At 49.7% G+C, this 23,092-nt stretch overlaps 10 protein-coding genes across 10 annotated transcripts; 7 read left to right on the top strand and 3 right to left on the bottom strand.

Moving 5' to 3' along the window:
- Positions 1-1,047: 1,047 nt before the first annotated feature.
- BX661DRAFT_146366 (RlpA-like double-psi beta-barrel-protein domain-containing protein-containing protein) lies at positions 1,048-1,362 on the top strand (the record flags this gene model as incomplete). Its single annotated transcript, XM_051533162.1, has 1 exon — positions 1,048-1,362. A coding segment is annotated over one exon (315 nt), but the record flags the coding sequence as incomplete, so codon positions are not given.
- Positions 1,363-2,099: 737 nt separating this feature from the next.
- On the top strand, positions 2,100-2,766 carry BX661DRAFT_188379 (nucleophile aminohydrolase). Its single transcript, XM_051537408.1, has one exon. The coding sequence runs from the start codon at positions 2,175-2,177 to the stop codon at positions 2,754-2,756; it is 582 nt and encodes a 193-aa protein (XP_051389023.1). The 5' UTR covers positions 2,100-2,174; the 3' UTR covers positions 2,757-2,766.
- Positions 2,767-3,281: 515 nt separating this feature from the next.
- On the bottom strand, positions 3,282-4,103 carry BX661DRAFT_173355 (uncharacterized protein; the record flags this gene model as incomplete). The annotated part of the gene is made up of 1 exon (XM_051533862.1): positions 3,282-4,103. The coding sequence occupies one exon, from the start codon at positions 4,101-4,103 to the stop codon at positions 3,282-3,284; it is 822 nt and encodes a 273-aa protein (XP_051389022.1).
- A 1,222-nt stretch (positions 4,104-5,325) lies between these two features.
- BX661DRAFT_146364 (P-loop containing nucleoside triphosphate hydrolase protein) lies at positions 5,326-6,585 on the top strand (the record flags this gene model as incomplete). The annotated part of the gene is made up of 3 exons (XM_051533161.1): positions 5,326-5,625; positions 5,815-5,895; positions 6,001-6,585. Coding segments are annotated over 3 exons (966 nt in total), but the record flags the coding sequence as incomplete, so codon positions are not given.
- A 4,612-nt stretch (positions 6,586-11,197) lies between these two features.
- On the top strand, positions 11,198-11,957 carry BX661DRAFT_67681 (uncharacterized protein; the record flags this gene model as incomplete). The annotated part of the gene is made up of 1 exon (XM_051539405.1): positions 11,198-11,957. A coding segment is annotated over one exon (633 nt), but the record flags the coding sequence as incomplete, so codon positions are not given.
- A 2,091-nt stretch (positions 11,958-14,048) lies between these two features.
- On the top strand, positions 14,049-14,903 carry BX661DRAFT_146386 (NRDE protein-domain-containing protein; the record flags this gene model as incomplete). Its single annotated transcript, XM_051533163.1, has 1 exon — positions 14,049-14,903. The coding sequence occupies one exon, from the start codon at positions 14,049-14,051 to the stop codon at positions 14,901-14,903; it is 855 nt and encodes a 284-aa protein (XP_051389019.1).
- A 44-nt stretch (positions 14,904-14,947) lies between these two features.
- BX661DRAFT_194627 (carbamoyl-phosphate synthase L chain, ATP binding domain-containing protein) lies at positions 14,948-17,146 on the bottom strand (the record flags this gene model as incomplete). Its single annotated transcript, XM_051537894.1, is given in 7 exon segments — positions 14,948-16,363; positions 16,379-16,492; positions 16,505-16,634; positions 16,647-16,750; positions 16,762-16,824; positions 16,875-17,024; positions 17,105-17,146. The coding sequence occupies 7 exon segments, from the start codon at positions 17,144-17,146 to the stop codon at positions 14,948-14,950; spliced, it is 2,019 nt and encodes a 672-aa protein (XP_051389018.1).
- Positions 17,147-17,543: 397 nt separating this feature from the next.
- On the bottom strand, positions 17,544-19,637 carry BX661DRAFT_173350 (uncharacterized protein; the record flags this gene model as incomplete). The annotated part of the gene is made up of 7 exons (XM_051533861.1): positions 17,544-17,930; positions 17,961-18,083; positions 18,149-18,274; positions 18,341-18,436; positions 18,532-18,657; positions 18,724-18,789; positions 18,819-19,637. The coding sequence occupies 7 exons, from the start codon at positions 19,635-19,637 to the stop codon at positions 17,544-17,546; spliced, it is 1,743 nt and encodes a 580-aa protein (XP_051389017.1).
- Positions 19,638-20,856: 1,219 nt separating this feature from the next.
- On the top strand, positions 20,857-21,921 carry BX661DRAFT_194626 (uncharacterized protein; the record flags this gene model as incomplete). Its single annotated transcript, XM_051537893.1, is given in 6 exon segments — positions 20,857-20,964; positions 20,975-21,148; positions 21,166-21,204; positions 21,240-21,418; positions 21,436-21,562; positions 21,574-21,921. 6 exon segments carry the CDS (start codon positions 20,857-20,859, stop codon positions 21,919-21,921), a joined length of 975 nt encoding a protein of 324 aa, XP_051389016.1.
- A 497-nt stretch (positions 21,922-22,418) lies between these two features.
- Positions 22,419-22,874, top strand: BX661DRAFT_173348 (uncharacterized protein; the record flags this gene model as incomplete). Its single annotated transcript, XM_051533860.1, has 1 exon — positions 22,419-22,874. The coding sequence occupies one exon, from the start codon at positions 22,419-22,421 to the stop codon at positions 22,872-22,874; it is 456 nt and encodes a 151-aa protein (XP_051389015.1).
- Between the last annotated feature and the right edge of the window lie 218 nt (positions 22,875-23,092).

Raw genomic sequence — 23,092 nt, 5'->3', positions numbered from 1 at the left:
TAGAGAACAGTCAATAGTTTCACGTTCTACAGATACCGTTTGGCTGTATTTGTTTTTCATTTTTGCTATTTCATAGCGGCTTGATTCACAGTGGTCATCATATCATCAATTGAAAAGCCGGCCTCTCCATATCAATTGAAGCCCCCAGCATCCTCACAGGCAAGCCGCACTATATAAGATCCCTGCAGCCGCACAAATTTCATTACATTCACATTATCCTTGTATCTTCATCTGTTTTAAACGCAAGTTTTGCCGTATATTCTTCTAAATTATAAACTAACATTTCCAAATATCTTTTGATTTTTACTTTTTCCGTGCGCACATACACACACAAATTATATTCAAACAACCATGAAGCTTACACTTTCTTCTTCGCTCATTGCCGCCGCCGCTCTGGCCACTACTGGTTATGGATCGGCCGCTGACCACCGGTCAATTGTTGGCCGTGATGCCATGCCTGATCAAAACGCCGACATACAGTCGCTGATCAAGGTCGCTGATGAGCACGCTAAATTCGCTGACGCCGAGAACAAGAAGGCGCTAGCATCTCTTTTACTCGCAGCCGGTATTAGCACGCCAGTCACCGTTGACGTTGAGAACGAGGAGGACACCCCGACTTTCACAAAGGTCATTAGCGCAGAGGAGGGTGCTGCGACTACACCTAGCCCCACCGCGACCACACTCAGCCAGGGAGAAAACGTGATAATCGTCACGGAGATTGTGACGGTCACTGCATCTAAAGATGTCCCTGCTGCTCAAGACACCTCTGCTCAAGATAAACCAACCGAGCCCCAGTCCTCGCCTGTCTCTGAGCAGCAGCAGGCTCCTGCATCTACAGCCGAGGAGCAGCAGCAGGCCTCTCCATCTACAGCCGAGGAGCAGCAGCAGGCCTCTCCATCTACAGCCGAGGAGCAGCAGCAGGCTCCTGCATCTACAGCCGAGGAGCAGCAGCAGGCCTCTCCATCTACAGCCGAGGAGCAGCAGCAGGCTCCTGCATCTACACCGCAGTCATCTGCCGACGGTGGTGGTTCCGACACCGGCGGCGAGACGTTCTCCGGCGACGGCACATACTACAATCCAAGCGTCGGTACCGGATCCTGTGGCACGTTAAACAGCGATAGCGAGCTGGTTGCGGCCATCAACGCGCCCCAGTATGGTACTGATGCTAACCCGAATAACGCTGCGGTCTGCGGCAAGTGCATTTTGGTTAAGGGTCCCAATGGTCAGGTCAAGGTCACGGTTGTTGATAAGTGCCCGCCGTGCAAGCAGGGTGATCTTGATCTGTCGCCAGCTGCTTTTGAGCAAATTGCGGAGTTTGACCAGGGTCGAGTGCCGATCACCTGGCAGTTTGTCAGCTGCTAAATTTATCATTCCACTTTGTTTTTGTGGAATGTTGTGAATTTTTTATTTTCTTCTGCGCTTAAAGGCAATGCCCTTTTTGTTTTTGGCTGTGAGATCGTTTGAGTGTAGTAGTATACTTGGGCCTTATAACGAAACGAACAGGCTGGGCTGGGGTTTCTCCGTTTGTCTTTAGTTTTATCCACTTTTTCCTTTTTCTATTTAAATCGTTGTAAAATAAAACTACACTTGTCAATATTAAAATTTCCACACCAATGTCTATATCTGTTTTCCATAACACGAGATACCGATCTCGCTTTGTGCCGACCAGCCCCCTCCCTTCTTTCTGCATTAAAATAATTCGACGGATATTTACATATGAAAGCTTTTGTATTTGTCCTCAAAATATCAAATATCAAAAATTAACTACACAATGTCATCAACAAACGACCAACAAACTAGCAACAGTAATCACCAATGCTGCGTGGCCGTTCATGTCGGTGCAGGATACCACAGCCAACAAAAGGCATCCAGCTACAAGGCCGCGATGAAGCAAGCGTGTATTACGGCCATGGACAAACTGAGGCAAGGCGGACATGCCAACGATGCAGTCGAATGCGCAGTGCGTATCCTGGAGGATGATCCCGTGACGAATTCTGGGATTGGATCTAATCTGAACCGCGTCGGGTTGGTTGAATGTGATGCAGCGATTATGAGTTCAGAGCCGGATGCATTTGGAGCGGTTGGAGCAGTATCAGGTAAAAAAAATTGGTAAAAAAATATAGATAATACAAAAAATATTTTTGTTAGCTTTATTACTAAAGATGGCTAAAATAATGCTGTTTGTAGCTATTTGCAATCCTATCCAAGCTGCCAATGCAATTCTCAAATGTTATAGTGGGGGCCCCGACTGTCACCTGGGCTTGGTCCCACCGATGCTTCTTGTCGGCAAGGGCGCGGATGCCTGGGCGCATGCGCGTGGGATTGAGACCAACAATAATACGCGACACAAGATTACCGAGGCGGCGTTAGGAAAATACGAGGAATATATGAACCGCATCACAAATGTGTCTAAAGCTGCAGAGACGGAGGCCGACTTATTTGATAATGGTGGCGGGTCCCAAGACTTGTTGATGGATACTGTAGGTGCAGTGTGCGTTGATTCCCACGGAAATGTGGCTGCTGGGGTTAGTTCAGGCGGGATTGCGCTTAAATACCCAGGACGCGTGGGTGAGGTAAGCATATATGTTTATAGAAAAAGGACGTTTGCCAAGAATACACAGGTTAAAACAAAACCTAATTATGAATTAACCACTTCTATTTACTTTTTTTGTAGGCTGCTATGTTTGGGTGTGGATGCTGGGCCGAAACACAGTTGGACGATGATGATTGCCCGCTGGCTGTTGGGTGCAGCGTGACTGGTACGGGCGAGCAGATCATGCGTGAGATGTTGGCCAAGAACTGCGCACAACGTCCGGGAGACTTATTTACTATGCTGAGCGATAGCTTTGAAGAGTTTAATAAAGCAAAGTCGCTTTCGAAGTACAGATACAGGAGCGCGGGTATTGTTTTGCTGCGGCATGACGTTGAGAGCAACACTTCAGGTAAAAAAAGATGTTGCAAATGTGAATATTTTGCTGCTTGGTTTGAGGGGATTGATGCTTGGAATGTAGATTGTGCAAGATATAATATAAAACCAGGAAGTTTTTTTAACTAATGATTATTTTTACATTTGAATGTATGTTTCTTATTGATAATCGTTTAGAGCTGGGAATTGCTCATACGACCCACAGCATGGGTTATGGCTACATGACCCAGGACATGAGCAGTCCGAAGGCCAAGATCTCGCGCAAGCCCGACTCTGCGCCAACAACCGTCACCGCCATCCGACTATAACCACATAGACTATAACCACACCGGCAACCACCGCGCCCAAGGCTCATTTAATTTTTCTTGTTTTTATTTGCTTCAGCAAGCTCAATAAGCATTTTCTCAACGACTGATGACTTTGGTCTATCGCAGACCTCGGGTGGCTGGTTATTCTGAATAACAATCACGTCTCCTGCCATTGTTGTATCCTGGATCAAGCGAATAATCTGGTCGACCACAGTTTGTGGCTCCAGTAGGCCCGAGTAAGTGACACAGAAGTGGTCGAGACCGAGATGATCGGCCAGTATAAAATTTGTGTTGACACCGCCGGGGGCCACCGCGTTGACTCGTACTTTGGGGGCAAGTGTCGAGAGGCATTTGGTGTAATGGGCGATGGCTGCCTTTGTGGCAGCATACGTGGCCATGAATTCCATTGGCACATGGCCAGCCAGCGAGGAAAGATTGATAACAACGCCCTGCCTTTTCTCATCCTGGCTCCAATAATGAAGAGCGTGGTTGGTTCCGTCGATGAGCCCGCGGATATTGATGTCAATGCATCGGCGGGCTGACTCGCCCGTGGGGTCGTGTTGCCAGGGCTTGTCAAGGATGCCGGCGTTGTTGATGAGGATATCAAGTTGGCCGAATTCGACAATGGCGATGTCAATGAGGGAATGAAGCATTGCGGGGTCGGCAACGTCGCAGTGGTGGAAAGTGGCAACGTGGGCGTTTGCCGATTGGTTGATCTCGGCAATTGTTGCGGGGCCGAGGTTGGAGATGTCCCCGATTACTACTTTGGCACCGAGGGCTACGAGATTCTGGGCGGCGAGAAGCCCCATTGACGTAGCTCCACCGGTGATTACAGCGACTTTGCCCCTGATATCGTAGATGTCGGCCATATTGAGTGGATTTGGGCGAGGATAATATTGTTTTTTGTTTGTTTGTAGTTGTACTTATAGAAAAAAGTGAATTTTTGAAAAGAAAAAGTGCATTCGGACGTATTATTTATATAGGTTAATGCTATAAGGTATGGCAGCTTCGGAGGTTGTTTTTTCTATTTGTAGATGTAGTTGAAACGGTGGCGTGTGAGTTTATTTGTTTAGCTACATGTATTATGTATAATTTTTATTTAGCTGTTATTGCTGGTGTTGGGTGGCGGCGCCAGAAAATTGGTTTTGTATAGGCACGTGTTATTTTAATTATTCTGGCAAATAATAAAACAGATATGTATATTTGGCATACCAGCATAAAACTATACATAAAACATTGACAAGCCGATAGTATATATGGCATTCTGTAGTTGCAATCTATAGTAGCTAGAAAATAAAGCATTTTGGACAATAAGGAAATTGAATAGGGAGGGAAGGGATATGGCAAAATTTCAAAAAGCACAGCACACGTGACAGATGCATTGATTTGATAATTTTGCAAAATGAACAAACAAACAAAAATGGGGGCAATCAAGGATTAGTTTTTTTTTGGTGCGTAACAAAAGGTAAACAAAAGACCACCGCGCATCAAGCATTGTTTTTTATTATATGCGTCTATTTTTTTCTTCATAAAAGTACTTTCAACCTTTCATTGTCTTTATTTGTTTTTCTGTATTATTTTCTCTATACTATCTAAAAAAGTGACCTTGGCATTCCGCAACACATTAATCTTCTTAGCATTTACTCTTCCTCTTTCTTATTTTTAATTTAAATTATGCCGCCTCGCAAAGCACCAGTCGGATGCAGCAAAGCCAAAGTCAAAGCTGCCAGCAGCAAGAGCAAATCAAATGACCATGACACCAGCGACACCAACAGCAACGACGAAAACATGTCTGTGGACGACGGTCCCTCGGGGACAGCAGTTCCAGCAGCAGTCCCGATGACGCCCCGAGCAGCGGCGGGTGGGCGCACAAACACGCGCGCGGTGTTTACGCCGATAGCAGGAGCGCGCAAGTACGCGCGCGGCACAGCAGATCCGGTGGCGGCAACACCTCAGCAGCGCGCAGCCCTGGATGTGATGCGGGTGGCGGTGGCGCGGACGCCGTACACGGCGCGGCGCGGAATCGCTGAGTACGAGGCAGAGCGCGACCCGATCCGCACATTTCTGCGGCTCAAGCCGGCCGGCAAAGACATGTGCACGGATGGAAACAGGCCCCAGTGCCTGGTGCAGCTGGCAAGCGAAAAAGAGGTCGAGGTGGTGCGGCCTGGCAGCAGCAGCGGTGTGCGCGAGCGCTACTTGTTCGCTGGCGTGCTGCCGTCGCTGGCCAGGCAGCCGCGGGTATTCGAAGCATGCGCATTGCCCGTGGTGCGCGACTTGTTCCAGGGCTTCAACACGCTTCTGTTCTCATACGGCGTCAGTAACTCCGGCAAGACACACACGGTGCAGGGCAGCGGCGACAGCCCTGGGATGCTGCCGCGCAGCGTTCTCGCTGTGCTCGGCGTGCTGGACGCGTGCAAGGCGCAGGGCGACTTTGCAGTGAGGCCGCGGTATGCCACGCAGGTCGAGTACTGCTCGGACGCGAGGGTGACACGGCCGGTGTTTCGCGTGGCGCCCGGCGAGGACGCGTGGATGGCGGGGCTGAGCCGCGAGGATCCGGCGCTGGACCCGCGCGTGGCGGAGATTGCGCAGGAGGTGGCAGGCGGCACTGGCGAGTGGGCGTACCAGCTGTACGTGTCGTACTTCGAGGTGTACAACGAGATGGTCTACGACCTGCTGGATCTGACGACGCTGACCACTGTGCGCGTCGGCGACGCCCCTCAGCCACAGCCAAGGGCTCGCGGGAAGCGCATGACGAGGCGCAAGCAGGAGGACGCGCCGGATCTCGTCAATATGTCGGCGGCGCAGATTGCCGCGCTGCCAAGGGCTGCGCTGCTGCTGCGGTCCGAAGGCGGGCGCGGCAACGAGGCGTTCGTCGAGGGTGCGACTGAGGTGCGCGTACGCGGGGCGCGCGACCTCGTGCGCGTGCTGGTGCACGGCCAACTGCGGCGCGCGGTGCACGCGACAGGCCTGAACGCGGGGTCATCGCGGTCGCACGCGGTGTTCCAGGCCAAGCTGGTCAAGATCCGGCGCGCGGCCACGGTTGATCCGCTTGATGGAGTGTCTGCCAGCGCGCGCGCGTCGGTGCGCACGATGACTGTAGTGGATCTGGCCGGCAGCGAGCGCGCCAAGCGCACACACACGCAGGGCGAGCGGCTGGCTGAGGCCGGCAAGATCAACGTCGGCCTGATGACGCTTAAAAAGTGCCTGGACGTCAAGCGTTTCAACGCCGGCCTGCCTGACGGCGACCCCGGCGTGCAGCTGGTGCCGTACAACGAGAGCAAAGTCACGCGTCTGTTCCAGCCGGCGCTGGAGGGCGGCGCCCGCACGTGCATGGTGGTCTGCGTCGATCCCTACGAGCACGTTGGCGCAGAGCCGGGCGCCGCGTATGCAGAGATCAAGGGCGTGCTGGAGTTTGCGCGTGTGGCGAGCGAGCTGGTCACGCAGGTGCGCCGCGTCGAGGATCCGGCGGAGGTCCTGAGCGAGTCGCCGACTGGGGTGCGCGCCGGTGCTGCTGGCGCTGATAGCGACGACGACGAGGAGGTTTTCTTTGATTCCAAGGGCTTGCGCGCGTCTGCGCTGCCGATGCTGCCGCCGCCGCTGGTGCTGAAGAGGTCGAATGCAGTGGCCAACGCCCGAGCGGCGGCTGAGGCCGAGGTCGACCCTGCGAAGCGCCAGCGCAGGGACATGGCCGGGTCCTGGCAGCCGCCGCCATCGCCGTCGCCGGCAATGGCGCGCGCAATGCTGCAGACAGGGGAGAAGCGGGGTCCGGTGGCGACGCCACAGCGCAGCCGCCCGACGCCGGCAGCTCTGGAGCCTGGCTCAGCCAATCCCATGCCTGTGCCGGCCAGTGTCTGGGAGTCGATCACGCGCAACTCGCCGTTCAGCTTCGACCTGCCTCCGTCGCGCGTGCACCGCGAGGCTCCGCTGCTTCTGTCGCAGACCTTTGCGATGCACAGCGAGCAGAAGCGCGAGATCGCGTATTTGCGCGAGGCCCTGGCCCGGGCGCAAACCCAGATTTCGGCCGGGCAGACGCATGCCGAGGTGGATGAGCTCGTGGCCTACGCGGATGCGCTGGAGCGCACGCTCGGCCAGGTGCGCCTGCGTTATGGGGCGCTGCAGGAGCGCGCTGTGTGTGTGGAGGAGGAGACCAGGGCCGAGGTTTCGCGCTTTTTCTTGGCGAAGGTCGCTGAGCTGAAGCAGGCCGCTGGGGAGCGGCTGCGCGATGAGGTGGCACGGTGCGAGGTGAAGGCGGCGCACAAGATTGATATTCTGTCGCGGCTGCGGTCGGCGCGTGGGTCGCAGTCGGACTCTGACTCTGACGACGGCCAGGGCGCAGGGGTCGATGCTGCGCAGGTGCCGACGGTGTCCCCGCGGTCGGCCGTGCGGCGGGCGGTCAGCCGCGCGGCCAGCAAGAAGGCGAACAAGCTGGCGTCGGTGTCTGCGGGCGAAAACGCCGAGCTGCATAACCTGCGCTCCACTGTCGAGTCTCTCGAATCGCGGATGTCCGCTTTGTCGACTGAGCTGGAGTTGGCCGACCAGAAGCGTGATGCCGAGCGGGAGATCCGCGCCACCCTGGAGGCGGCTGTGGCGGAGGCTAATGCGGAGGTCGCGGCACTGGCGGCCCAGAACAAGGCCATTTTAGCGCAGCCGCAGCATTCGGGGAACGCGCAGATGGCGATCACCCTGGTGCATGAGCGGGAGCGTGCGGAGCTTTTGGCCCAGATCACGATGCTGAAGACGCAGCTGAAGGAGGCGGACACCCAGGCCAAGTATGCGAGGCGGTTGTGGGAGGTTCAGGAGATGCTGCCGATGCAGGAGCGGCTGCGGGTGGTCAAGGAGACCAGGGGGCGCGGCGGTACCGGTGCTGATGATAGCGCTGGGATTGCCGATGCGTCTTCTGTGGCGCGCCTGCAAGTGGAGCTCGACCAGGTGTGGGAGTGGTTTACGCAGGAGCAGCAGAAGAACACGGAGCTGAGCGCGCGCTTCGATGTTCTTGTGCGGAAGACCAGGAAGAACCTGGCCGAGAGACAGATCCTTCAGCAACAGCAGAGGGAGGAGGAAGGGGAGGATGGGGAAGGCCAGGCGGGCAGCGACGGCCAGATGGACAGCGACGATGGCTCGTTCCATATGGTGTCGCTGACGTCCGCAGAGGCCATTTCGGCGATCAATGGCGGCAACCCACTGGGTGTTTCGACGCTGCCGGTGGCGGTGCCTGGGGCAGCTGGGACGACATCGCAGGCGAGTTTTGCTACAAATTCGACGCAGGCGTTGTCCCGGGTGATGTCCAAGACCCGCGTGCTGCATCATCGCGGCCAGAGCAAGTCCCAGCAGCAGATCATGACCCGTGATTCGTCGGATTCGTTCACACAGCATACTGCCGCTGGTACCTTGTCAACCGCTGCTTTGGCACAGGCGGGTGGCCGTCAGCATGCGAAACTGGAGGGTGCGAAGCGCGTGGTAAGCCGGGTGTTTAATCATTTCACGCCTGAGGCAAAACGGCGAGGCGGCGGCGGTGATGGCTCAGTGTTGCCATATATGGCTGGCAGGTATGCGCATACCGATACAGCGGTGGGGAGTTATTCTGCCGAGGTTGTTTCGTTTGAGCAGGGCGGTGCTGGGCTAGGGCTGCGCCCGAGGGGCGATACCATGGGTGCAGAGGCGCGGCAGGATAAGGTCCGGTCCATTGTGTATTCTGGTCCCATTGTTGCGCATCCTACAGGTGGTGTCAGCGTTACTTTTACGTCGGAGGAAGTCCATGATCTGCCGTTTGTCGCGGAGGCAGATGATGAGGATTATGAGGACGAGGATGAGGATATGGAGATCATGGATATCACTAGTGCTAATGGCGATGAGGATACGGGGTCGGCACAGGGGACTAAGCGGTCGAGGTCGATGATGCGCAGGCCGCCGACATTATTGCCGTCGGTGGATATTGAGTATGAGGAGCAGCCAGTGGTGGATCATGGTGATGCGGCTGCGAGGAGCTACAACTCGGAGAACGCGCGGCAGAATCACCAGTCAGTGTCGTCCAGCCACCCGCCGTTCACGGAAGTGCCCTTGCGCGGATATCAGTCACCCACAGGCTCTATTGTCACGACGGCCGATGTATCATCCTCGCCTGTGACCCAGGCACCAGCACCAGCAACAACAACAGCAGCGGCAACGGCGGCGGCGGTGAAGAAGAAGAAGCGCAGGTTACATGCGGGCCGCACTGTCATGAATGTGGTATCGCCGGATAGTGACGACAACGTCAGTATGCATATGTCTCTTTCATCAACGTCTTTGATGGGGACGCCGTCGAAGTTGGCTGGAGCGTGGCCACCGCAGCATTCCCCGTTGCTTGGTGGAGGTCATGATTTGAAGAGTGGCTCGACAACGGCGGCCGTGGCAGTGGTTAGTAGGCAGCCGGTGTTGTTTACGCCTGTGAGGAGTGCGAGGTCAAGGGATAGTGTGATGGAGGCCGGTGGATCGTCTTCTGGAATAGATGCAGAGGAGAAAGGCGGGGAGCAGAGGTCGGATAATATATTTATGACGCCGATCAAGATGCTCAGCAGACTGCGCAATCGCAAAAAGTAATATAACTTTTTTTTAATGAATTTATTTATCTTTATAATTGTGTATATACAAATAGAGGACGATAAATACGTTTAACGAGCTAATAAAAATTTACAAAAAAGTAACGATAGCATTTGGCCATGGCAACGATTGACACGCAGCAAGATGCAGACAGAAAAATAGCAAAAAATTAAAGGACTCAGAGTGCACATTTAATCCCATGAGTGGGTACGTCTCACTGACTTTGCGCAGCAATTGAAACTTGTGTCACATATGTTCCTCACCGTCCAATAATCTTTAACAGAGAAAGCAATGAATTATACATTTCTTGCAACAGCCGGCGCGTCGATCTTGAAACTAGTTCGAGACCAAGCAAGCGGCCGTCCTATGTGGCCATCAGAAAGAACCGAATAAACGGACTAACTGCTGCTTCCTAACCTTCTTCAATTAATGTGCTAGTTAATCAGAGACTGCCCCAACAGCAGAACGATTGGCCAATGAGACGCGACTTGTTGAGCTGTTTTTTCTTTATTTGGGGATGCTCCTTTTTTTATTGCTTGCGCTTGTGGCTGTGCTATACCTATCTATATACCCTCATTTTTATTTCATTCGCCTACTTTTTTCCAACTTGGCAACCGATATTTCCTTTGCCGTCATCCTCGAACCGTCTATTTTTTAACTGCAAAATTTTAAAACCAAAGCGTTCTTGTTGACTCTCAATTTCATTCAACCATTTTTAATCATCATCTGTAATATACTCGCACAATGTTTCAGAGTTTGAGCAGGTTACCATGCAAAAATGTACAATTTATCTTTTGCATTAGGAAGTAAAAATATTAAAGTTGGAGATGAGCAAAATTGTAGTTTGGCTAGTTGATCAATACTAGACACGCTGTAAAAGATGGCGGTGGTATATACAACCGACCAAATGCTGATAATACCAGGGCAAAAAAATGCTGATAATACCAGGGCAAAAAAATGCTGATAATACCAGAGCAAAATAATACCACTGAGCTCTTCATTGCATGGCTCAACCTAAAATTTAATTGTGGCTGTTTGCTTGTTTATTTTCACCGGTCCCCATTGGCGCCGGGGCTCTAACATAAAGTTTACTTGCACCAATTCGTGACATACTAAAATATATCTTTACAATAAACACTACCGTTAAATATCAAATTTATATATGTACGTTTATAGAATTGCTATTATAACGTTTGTTTTATACAGCCATTACAATCTTTAAATAATAAAAGATATCGCTGCAAGTGCTCTAGTAAAAAAGACGTCTTTTCACAGTTGGTGGCGCTAGATACATCTTTTATTTCTACCAAAAATGATGCGTAAAATATTCGAATCATCCCAAAAATAGAAATGTGTGCTTGCGTTGTACAATCAAAAGGGTATAAAAGAAGCACAACGCCCTGCCCAAATTAAGCAATGTATTCAGCACGAGCACTCGCCTGCCTTTTTCTACCTAGCAACATTTTACGTATTTCCAACCATGCAGATTAACATTGCCTTTGCCGCTTGCATTGTCGCCGCCGCTGCCACTACTGTTGCCGCCCAAGACACCTTGACCTCGACCACCTCGACCACCACTCCCGCCGGAGTTAACTATACTCCTGGCGGTATTGACACTGGCAGCATGGCTCCCCCGTCTTTCTCGCCGCTGGCCAACGTCAACAGCCACTTGGCGCGCATGGTCTCGTTCCTCGACATGTCCCGCATATCCAATGTCGAGACCACGTCCCCGGTGATGCTCACCACTGTGTTTGACCCGGCAATCAACAAGTTCACGCACCTGACGCTCAACGTCATGCAGACGAGCAACGGCGCTTACTACCTGCCCGTGTGCGCTGTGGACTCGATTACCGCTGCTGGCCCCGACCAGGTTGCGTCGACCGACAGCTGCCAGTTTGGCATCCAGATGTCCTCTGTTCCAGCCAATGTTGTGCGCACAAAGCTCGGCGCGGTGCAAAGCCTGTTCCGCGCAATCAGAAGCGCTGCAAGCCACCCGGTGTTCAATATCGGTGGATTTTAATCACCAGCACGACCAGCCCCCAGTCTGGTGCTAGCGCTGGCATGCAGGCCATGTAACACTGGCATATGTGTAGTATAATTTTTCTGTTTGCTTGCTTTTTTCAATATGAACAAAACAGAAAATGTTGCCAACAATTGTTTTGCAGAAATCCAATTTCAGCTTTTAGTTTTTGAGATTGCCAGCTCACTGCGTGCAATACAATCAACCAGACAAGTAATTATCTGCCAGCTTCAATATTAAAATAAATCAATAAGAAGTAATGTAATTGGCATTGATATTTGCGTGTAAAAATATTTAGACACACACAAAAAGGCAATGCTAGTACTGTTTGTCAATGCTACAATGGAATGTGTGAATGTTAATATCACCCAACCAGCCGACTAAATGGCCTGAATTGTTGCTGTTTGTATGCTGGAGCTGAGTGCAGCCAGAAACAACAAAACTAACGTGTTTACCTTTCTGATAGCAATGTTATGTATTTGACTGGGTGGTCTGCGGAAATGAAAGAACCCAAGGTGTAACAACACGAGTTGGTTTACATGTTATTAATAAACCATTTTAAATTACACTTTTACAAAAAAAGCTACTTTTAAAACATTGAACTAATACTAATGCTAATGCTAATACTAATATTCAATATCGCCGCCAAGCAATCCTTGTACATCAATTACCCTAAACTTGCAAGGCACCTTCTGCTTTCTAATTGGGTGTTTGTTGACTTTGCTGTATTCCTTTGCTCTTGTTATGTGCAACGCTTCTGAACGCTCTGTCATTCGCTGTTTAACCATCCATCCACTCGTACCATCATTGGCATCATTGACCTGCTTTTTGGTCATAAAGCTATAGATTTCAAGTGGGTGATCATGAAGCCTATCTTGATTGTTGCAAATGTGCCATTTGTTCCCATCATTGTAGCACAAAAGATAATCTCTGTTGCCCCTTTTATACGCCAAAAATCTTTTTTTAAGTTGAGGCAGTTGCGGTCCTTGACATAATAAAACCTGCATGCGTAGCGAGTACCTGCCTTAACGCCAACATAACTGAATATTTTATTGTTGATTCTGTTTGAGTAAGTTTTAACAGAACACAGGTGGTAAAGCCCAGGCTTATTCTCAACGTCGCCACACCCATACACGTCCATTATGTAATGCTTTTAAAGCTCCATCGTTTATAATACTATATAATTTAAAGTATTTAAAATAATAGTTATAAAATGTAATTACTATGCGTTGGAAGAAACATATACATTTATATATGCGAAATTAATATTTTATTGTACATTGACCGCAGTATTATTAAAAAAGCAGTTAAGCATTTTTTATTTAAATTCAAATTTGATTATTTCGTTTTATATTTAAAAAGCCAAAAGGAGTACAAGCAGCTGCTACCCACCACCCCCTTTTGCAAAGCTTAAGCAGACAATAATAATATTTATTTTTAGAAAATGTATAATATTTGAGTGCGGTCGACGCAACATTTGCCGTAGGTTGTGTAGCATTAAAATACCAAAATTACACATTTAACTTTTTACTTTTTTTCCGTCTAAACTTAATTAAATTTAATCACAACTGTTGCATTATGATATACGCAAATACAAAACAAGCTAAATTAGTAGAATTTTTATTGTATTTGTATTTCTCTTCATATTTTTTTGATTAAGATGAGGGAGATGTCTATTGAAAGAACCATTTCTCAAATTTTGTGGATCCTCAGTTTTATGTTTGGTATTGTGTAAAGCAACTAATTTTAATCGGCTACCACATGTCTGTCTACACATTTTTATTATTATATCCTTTTTTGTGCATAGCACTCATAGTGTACACTTTAATAAACATTATTACTATCACTGCACATGTTGGTTGAAGGGTTGAAAATAATAATTGTACAAGATGGGATAAACAGTCCATTTACATTAAAGAAATGCCAATGTCAGTGAAATATTTTTTATGGCGAATGAAAATATTTAAATCCTTGTCGCAATCACACTGATATGACATATTGGCTGCAAATGATGTGTACTGTGTATGCCGTGAGAATGTCAGAATTTCAGGTGATCACGCATAAGTGTTCAAACAGTGCAAAATTCGAATTGACACTCAGTTTGCTAAAAGCAAAAAGAAAAAAGCAATGGGTTTTTTATTTCTCTTTTATTTTCTGCCCTTTTATATTCCCAATTTTATTTATCCCTTTACATCCCTTTACCGATTTTTTATCATTCATGTGTATTGCGTTCTGGACGGCAAATACAGCGGGCTACGATCTAGCCCTGAGCTTCAACCGCGATGAATATTACAGCCGGCCGACTGTTGGATTCCATCACTGGCCGAGCAATCCATCCATCTTTGCGCCGCAGGATCTCCAGCCAGACAACCCAGACCAGCGCGGCTCCTGGATAGGCACAAGTAAAGGCCGCCTGGCACTACTCACAAACTTCCGCGAACCGATATTCCACCACGACAATAGGATATCTCGTGGCGCGCTTATCCGCAATTACCTCCTCGATCCACCCATAACTCCCGGCGGCCAGCCGCTCATTAATCCCACCGGTCGGGTTGCACAGGAGTATGCACAGCTTATTTATGAGGAAAGGGCAAAGTATGACGGATTCAACTTGGTCTTGTTTGATTTTGCCGAGCGACCAGTGAGGGCCGTGTATGTCAGCAATCGCAGCGACCAGGCGGTCAAGGACTTGGAGCCCGGTGTTGTTTATGGGCTGTCCAATTCGCTTTTGGATAATCCGTGGCCCAAAGTTACCAGGGGCCAGCAGATGTTTGCCGAGGCCCTTCGGGTGGGCGGAAGCGACGATGACGTCATCGCGAGGCTGATGAGCGTCATGCGCGATGAAGGTGGCCTGCAAGAGGGGAGTCTGCCGCATAAAATCGAAGACTTGAAGGACCGGATTTTTGTTCCCAAGGTTGACGACGGCCTCTGTGGCAGCATGGCGTCTGGCGACTACGGCACTAGGACTACCGACGTTCTCCTCCTCCGCGGAGACGTGCTCACAGTGGCCGAGCGCAACTACGGCGTCGACAGCAGTGGCGGAAAAGTTCAAATAAGCCGTGTTGAAGTGTGATTGTGTAAGATCACATTAATATATTTTTAAGAAAAGCAGCTTGTCTATTCAGTAGTGGTGGCGGCCTCGAACGCCACCAGGCTCTTGCCCTCGTCCACCAGCTCGCCGACCTTGTAGTAAACATCGGTGACGGTTCCGGCCGAGGGTGCCCGAATGACATGCTCCATCTTCATGGCCTCAAGGAGCACAAGCGGCGCGCCCTTTTCAACAACAGCGCCCTTTTCAACAAGCACCTGGACAATCTTGCACGACATCGGCGCGGCTACAGACCCTGCCGGCCCCGCGCCCTCATCCTCGACATACTGCGGCTGCGGCACATGAAAGGTAGTGGCGGTGCCCTGGTCAAACACCGACACTGAATGGTCCTTTTGGCCAAACACAACCGATGCACTGCACAGCCGGCCGCCCAGCAGCACCCGCAGCGTGCCACCGTTTTCCCGCGGCGTCCACTCAGGCAGCACATCTTCAAACGTGCTCACAGCGCCATCGGCCTTGGCCACGCTGACAGTGTTGCCGGAAATAGTGACCTTGTATGTGTGGTCGCTGCTGGTGATTTCCGCCGATTGCGAGCCAGCGGTGTTGATGCAGAAGGAGTCAGTGGCTGCCCATGGCGACAGCGAGTCAACTCGGACCGCCTGCTGCGCAGCTGTGTTGGCCAGTAAGGCCAGTCCAGCCAGCGCTACGGTGTCAGCGGGAACCGCCTGCTTGGTTGGGAACAGCTCCGGGTGCTTTTCAATAAACCCAGTCTCAACGTCCCCAGCAGCAAAGTCGGGGCTGGCGGCCAGACGGCGCAGGAAACCCAAGTTGGTATGGACGCCGACAACCTCATACTCAGCCAGCGCCTTGCGCAGCACTCGCAGGGCCTCGCGGCGGTCAGAGCCGCGCACGACAAGCTTGGCAATCATTGGATCGTAGTGCACCGAGATTGTGTCGCCAGCCCTCACGCCGGTCTCAACGCGCACATCAGGCGACTCTGCCGGTGCCCTCAGGTGCACCAGGCGGCCGGTGTCGGGCAAAAACCCAGTGTCGGTGTTCTCAGCATAGATGCGCGCCTCAAAGGCGTGGCCAGTGCACTGGATCTCGTCTTGCAGCTGCGGCAGGCGGTTGCCGGCGGCGACCTCGAGCTGCCAGCCGACCAGGTCCGTGCCCGTGACCATCTCGGTGACTGGATGCTCAACTTGAAGACGCGTGTTCATCTCCATAAAGAAGAACTCTTGCGTGTTGCAGTCCATGATAAACTCGACAGTGCCGGCGCCGACATATCCAACAGCTTTGGCGGCCTGCACGGCCTTTTCACCAAGCATGCGTCTGATCTCGGGCAGCAGGCCGGGTGCCGGCGCCTCCTCGATAATCTTCTGGTGGCGGCGCTGCACCGAGCAGTCGCGCTCAAACAAGTGCACGGCGTTGCCCAGGCTGTCTGCAAATATCTGCACTTCGACGTGGCGCGGGGTCTCCAGGTACTTTTCAATCAGCACCTTCTGGTCTCCAAATGATTTCATCGCTTCTCGTCTCGACGCCTCGAGCATCATGTCGAACTCGTCGGCGCCCCTGACAATCCGCATGCCCTTGCCACCGCCGCCGAGCACTGCCTTGATCAGCACCGGGTACCCAATCTCTGCCGCCTTTTCTTTGAGAAACCCAGCGTCTTGCTGCTCGCCATGGTACCCAGGAACCACGGGCACGCCGGCTTCTATCATAATCCGCTTGCTCTCGGACTTGCTCCCCATCTTCCTCATTGCCGACCCAGGTGGCCCAATAAAAGTCACGCCGGCATCGGCCAGTTCGTCAGCAAACGTTGCGTTCTCCGACAAAAATCCATATCCGGGGTGAACGGCCTGCGCTCCAGACTCTTCATCACCTCGATAATCTTGCCTGACTGCAGGTAGCTTTCGGACACTGCCGCTTTGCCGATCAGGTAGGCCTCGTCGGCGAGATTCACGTGCAGTGCTCTTGGTCTGCTTCGCTGAAAACGGCCACGGTCTTGATGCCCAGTTTGCGTGCTGTGTGCATGATGCGGCAGGCAATCTCGCCACGGTTGGCTATGAGGATCTTGTCAAACAGAGGCTTGCGCTCTTCTGCAGATGAGATTGCTGTGGCCGCGGCCGCAGAACTGTAGCGCCGCTGAAGAGAAAGGTGCTGCTGCTGCAGCAGCTGGTGGTTGTTGTTGTTGTTGGGAGCAGGCCCCGAGTAGCCATTCTGACCTTGCCTGGTGCCAGTCGCGAGTATCCACGCAGTATAGACATGAGGAAGTGATTTGTATAATGTAGGGTGTGCGGCTTTGTGGTTATGAGAGTTGTAAAATAAAATAAAATAATGAATAATACAAAAAAATGTTAAAAAAAAAACAAAAACAAAAAAGAGAGACGAATGAATTTGATGATGTATCCTCGTCTGCTCGCTTGTTTTTCATATTCACAAACCGCGAGGGACAATGGCTTTCACAATGCTGATATTCAAATACGTGTATTCTCATAAAAATAACAATGAAACCGATAGCAGGTCGTGGGAAAAGTCGAAAGCAGAGATCAACAATAGTCACATGGTGCCTAAAATCCTACTTTCCCACGCACAGCTTTAAATAAAAATGAATAAAAAGTGTAAAAATCGAAAGATGGAATAAAAACGGAAAAGATACCAGTCTCAGAACAACAGCATGAAGCCAGCCACCGCGGCAACAATAGTCATTGCAGCCGGACCATACGACTTGAAAGCGCTCTGTGCGTCGCTGGAGTTTCCAATTGCTCTCCGAGTGGTCGCATAAGTGGTGTAAATCTCGCCACTCACAAGGATAGTGTAGCTGTACACTTCCTCGACATAACCATCACTGTCATTCTCAGCCATCATTGCTTGGAGATCTGGAGGTATAGGTGCACTAATTATAGGCTCTGAAATATCCCCAGATCCAAAAGTTAAGCTAGAGGAGCTTAATTTAGTGGCAACATCATTTTCATCAATGACTGGAGGGGGTGGGATGCTCACGCCATCATACGGGTCAAAGGTGCTCGAGGTCGAAGAGTCAGTGTTTGACTGAGCACCATTATCTGATGAAGTGCTTACCTGCTGGGTTTCATCATTAGAAGTGACACTTTGGTTGTCATCAACAGGAGTATTGCTGCTTGACTGAGCACCATCATCCGATGAAACGCTCACCTGCGGGGTATTTTCGTAAGAAGAGACACCCTGGTTGTTGTCGTCAACAGGAGTATTGCTGCTTGGCTGAGCACCACATCTGATGAAACGCTCACCTGCGGGGTATTTTCGTAAGAAGAGACACCCTGGTTGTTGTCGTCAACAGGAGTATTGCTGCTTGGCTGAGCACCACTATCTGATGAAACGCTCACCTGCGGGGTATTTTCGTAAGAAGAGACACCCTGGTTGTTGTCGTCAACAGGAGTATTGCTGCTTGACTGAGCACCATCATCCGATGAAACACTCACCTGCGGGGTATTTTCGTAAGAAGAGACACCCTGGTTGTTGTCGTCAACAGGAGTATTGCTGCTTGGCTGAGCACCACTATCTGATGAAACACTCACCTGCGGGGTATTTTCGTAAGAAGAGACACCTGGTTGTTGTCGTCAACAGGAGTATTGCTGCTTGACTGAGCACCATTATCCGATGAAACACTCACCTGCGGGGTATTGTAGTAATGCGAGCCATCCTGGGTTTCGTTGCCAACAGGAGTATTGCTGCTTGACTGAGCACCACTATCTGATGAAACACTCACCTGCGGGGTATTTTCGTAAGAAGAGACACTCTGGTTGTTGTCGTCAACAGGAGTATTGCTGCTTGACTGAGCACCATTATCCGATGAAACACTCACCTGCGGGGTATTGTAGTAATGCGAGCCATCCTGGGTTTCGTTGCCAACAGGAGTATTGCTGCTTGACTGAGCACCATATCTGATGAAACGCTCACCTGCGGGGTATTTTCGTAAGAAGAGACACTCTGGTTGTTGTCGTCAACAGGAATAGTGCTGCTTAACTGGGCTTCATCAGATGACAAAGCAGAGCTTGCCTGACCTTCTCCTGTCGGCGCATTGGTGCTTTGAAAGATATCAGAATAAGCCGGATTATCAATTGGCAGAGTAGAGTAAATCTGATTCAACGGAGAGCTGGAAGAAGCAGAATTTACCGCAGTACTCCCAGTTGGAATCTGGGGAGCTTTGTAAACAGACGACAAGTCCAAAGAAATTTCAGAGCTAGAATCACCCTGGATCACAGAGTTCTGAGAGGAGATGGTTGGAGGGGGGGGAATTATCGTACGGCCAGCTGAATGACGAACTATTACTTCCACTGTAATTAGAATCACTTGCCCGATGGTATTGTCAATAAAGCTGGTATCGTCTCCATTTTCTACGTACTTTTCGTCATAGTCGCCGTTTTCATTGTAGCCTTGATCATTGTAACCGTCGGCATTGTAACCTTTGGAGTTGTATCCCTTGGAGTTGTAGCCATCAGAGTTGTAGCCATCAGAGTTGTAGCCATCAGAGTTGTAGCCATCCGAATTATAGCCATCGGCGTTATAACCATCTGTATTATACCCATCCGTATTATAACCATTGGAATTATATCCACCAGTGTTGTAGCCATCGGAGTTGTATCCGTGCATGTTGTAGCCATCCGAATTATAGCCAGAAACATTATAGCCATCCTCGTCATATCCGCTGTCGTTATACTTCTTGGCTGCGGCAAGGGCGGCAAAGGCTGCCAAGTACACAAGGGATGTTACCTTCATTTATAAAATAAAGAAAGAATGGTTAAAACAAATAAAAAAGAAAAAACGCTGCTAGTATTTGCTAATTATTTTATAGGTTAGAGGCAAGTTGGTTTATAATTTTTTTAATTTTAGTAGAGAAGAGTAGAGCAGAAAAAAAGAAGGTGGGATAATATATAAGGAGGGCCTGCTCAGTAATATATATAACAAATATAGCTGACAGAAGTAAAGTGATGCGAAATAAATTTAAAAATAAATTGGTATAAAGAGAAATGTGGCAGTCATCCTTCCCACCTATTTAACGGAGGAAACTGGTCGAATTGGCAAAAAAAGTGTGCGTACAAGCTGAGAAAACTATTTTCTTTTAAATCCATCATTTTACCTTAATAATATCACGCTTCAACAGTGAGAAAGGAGGATGGAGGGAGGGTGTAAGGTGATGTTTGCTTTATTAAAAGACAAAACGAACAGATTGTCTTTCTTTTTATATTTAATTGTAAAAGAAAAATAAAGCGTGGAATTGTAATTGTGGACTTTGTATTTTTTCCGCTCTTTTTAAAAGGACGATTATTTTATTGAAATTGTAAAAAGAGGATGGTGCCAACAAATGACGCCAATAAGGGAGTACTCATAAATTGTTTTGTTGTTTAGCATTGGGTATTTATAAAAAAATTGGCCCGGTGAACTGTAAAGTCTAGTCAAAAATTTAAAAATAGTCGCTCTCCAGTCAACGGAAAATGAGGCGAGCTATTTTATTGTAATAGGCACGGATATACACAGAAAAACAATTAAAAATACGGGCAGACAAAACAGAATCCGTAAAATAAATTAAGTGAGCCTGTATTTGCGGAACCAGCGTTTGCATATGAGCAGCGAATGGTGTTATAGAAAATGTGCAGTTTCAAATATATACTGAACGATATTTTGGATACAAACATGTTTTTATATTAGGGTGCTGCCCTTAATCTTGCGATCAAGAGATGATCAGCCCGAGATAGCGATGTCACCCACTCGCTCACCTGCATCCATATGCACCCCCAATCAACCTGCAGCGTTGCCAACTAAAAAAAGAAAGAGCCCTGTCGCCGCCAGATAAAAAAAGGAGAGCGTTATCGATGTCGACACAACCAAAACACCCTCATCTCTCGTCTTTCATCTATCTCTGTCTCTATTTGCTTTCAATTGTTTATCTCTTCACTCTATTTCTACATTAGTCTTTTTAACACAAAACCACCAGACCATGTCAGGAGAAAATTCAAGCACGCCGACATCGATCACGCTGCCCTGGGCCAGCGACTTCCACTGCCACCTGAGACAGGGTGCCATGATGGAGACTGTCACGCCGATGGTCGAGCAAGGGGCGTCCACACGGTCCTGCCATGCCCAACCTCACGCCGCCATTGACCACCACGCAGATGGCCGTGGACTACGGCAAGAAGCTGCAAAAGCTCGCTCCCAACGTGCACTTTATCCTCACGCTGTACCTCAACCCAGCACTGACCCCTGCGGAGATTCCAAGGCTGCAGCAGCCGGTATCACGGCCGTCAAGGTGTACCCCAGCGGCGTAACGACAAACAGCGACTGGGGCGTGCTGGACTTTAAATTTACTATCCGACGTTCCAGGCCATGCAGGAGGCCAACATGGTTCTGTGCCTGCACGGCGAGTGCCCGTCAGACGCGGCCAAGGGTATTTGCATTTTGAATGCTGAGGAGAGGTTTTTGGCGACACTGCGCGAGCTGCACCAGGCCTTCCCCAAGCTGCGCATTGTCCTAGAGCATGCCACGACGCAGGCCGCTGTGGAGTGCGTCAAGTCGCTAGGCACACCGTCGGGTGCACAATCACCGCCCACCACTTGTTCATCATTATCGATGACTGGGCGGGCCACCCGCACCACTTCTGCAAGCCTGTTGCAAAATTCCCGCATGATCGCGATGCCCTGCGGGAGGTCGTGAAGAGCGGCCATCCGCGCTTTTTCCTTGGCTCGACTCTGCGCCGCACCCGCGCAGCGCCAAGCAAGGAGAGAAGCCGGCAGCCGGTGTCTTTACCACGCCGATTCTCATCCCACTGATGGCTACGTTGTTTGACAAGATGGAGTGCTTGGATAAGCTTGAGGGCTTTATTTCGACTTACGGTCGCCAGTTCTACGGCTTGCCTGAGCCCATTGACGGGACCATCACTTTGGTGCGCTTGCCGCTTGCCGTCCCGGCTGCCTACGCTGTTTCCGGCAGCGCGTCTGATGGCGAGACTGTGGTTCCATTCATGGCCTCGACGGAGATTGGGTGGTCGATTGCCAAGACCGAGTGAGTTGCCCAAGGAGCACGCCTGCTGTACGTGTGCCACGTGTATACTTTACTCGTCATTGCGACAAAAGGCTCATTAATAAAAGGATATGACGGTGCTGTTATTTGTTTTGTAAGTGGATCGCATGCACATAAAAAGAGGGAGTGCGTTGGAAATAATACTTTTTCATATACCTTATAATTTTTTTGTTGGCTACTTACTTTTTGCACATGTTAAGTAGTCGATTTTCCATGCGGCTTTTCCTCTGGTGCGCTACAGTTTCACTGTAAAAGGTTTCTGGGCGTTTATAAAAGAAAGTAAAAGATGCAAGCTAATTAAAACTGGCAAGGATTTAGTTTTAACAATTTTATCCAACATTATAGAGTATCATTCTTCACTCCACTCCATATTTTATTTATTATTTTTTACAAATTATTTACTGCTCGTGCCGGACACTTCAGCAAGAACAAGACAACCACCATTGCAACACCAATACACTACTACACCCAAGTAAGCTCAAGATGAGGTTTTTTATCTCCACTATTGCCGCGGCGGCCGCCCTCCTCGTATCCAGCGCTCTCGGTTCTCCCGTCTCCAGCACTACCAAACCCTCTGCTCAACCTAACAGCACTACCAGCATGGCAGAACTTATGAGCGCCAAGTATAATGGACCCATGAACGCCCTCGACGACAACATCGCCGGGTGCGGCGTCAAAAACAGGTACGGCGCCTACTATGCTGCCATTTCCGAGGAGCTCTACGGAAAGATGGACGCGAACGGAAACTCGCCAATGTGTAACAAGTGCATTTTAATCCATGGTGTGAAGGATGTTATTGTCGAGGTTATTGGTTTGTGCGAGGGCTGTGATGATAATACTCTGGAGATCTCGGATAAGGCCATGGAGGATGTGGTCAATGGCCAGAGCACCATGTCGGATGATCTGGACTGGCAGTTTGTCAATTGTCCTGGATTCTAAATATAATTTACTTTTTTTTGCTCGTTCATTACACAATTTTATATTTATTGAAATTCTATACATCCGAAACAATGCAGCGCTGCGGGATTAAATAAAACATACGTGCCAATTCAAATCATATAGTTGCTTTGTATAAAAAACTATAAAGACTAGAGTGTGCGTCACGCATGAGCTCTCATTTTACTTTTGAAGCACGAGTTTTCATTGTAATAAGACAA

This window comes from Kickxella alabastrina (assembly GCF_025024165.1).
Source record: "Kickxella alabastrina strain RSA 675 chromosome Unknown BX661scaffold_30, whole genome shotgun sequence".
NCBI classification, from domain to species: Eukaryota; Fungi; Kickxellomycota; class Kickxellomycetes; order Kickxellales; family Kickxellaceae; genus Kickxella; species Kickxella alabastrina.
Note: the sequence above shows the minus strand (reverse complement) of the source record. Positions and strands in the feature narration are given on the sequence as shown.

Bases quoted from the DNA above. Each gene is read 5' to 3' on its own strand.
- BX661DRAFT_188379 (XM_051537408.1), top strand. From the start codon at position 2,175: ATGCTGTTTGTAGCTATTTGCAATCCTATCCAAGCTGCCAATGCAATT.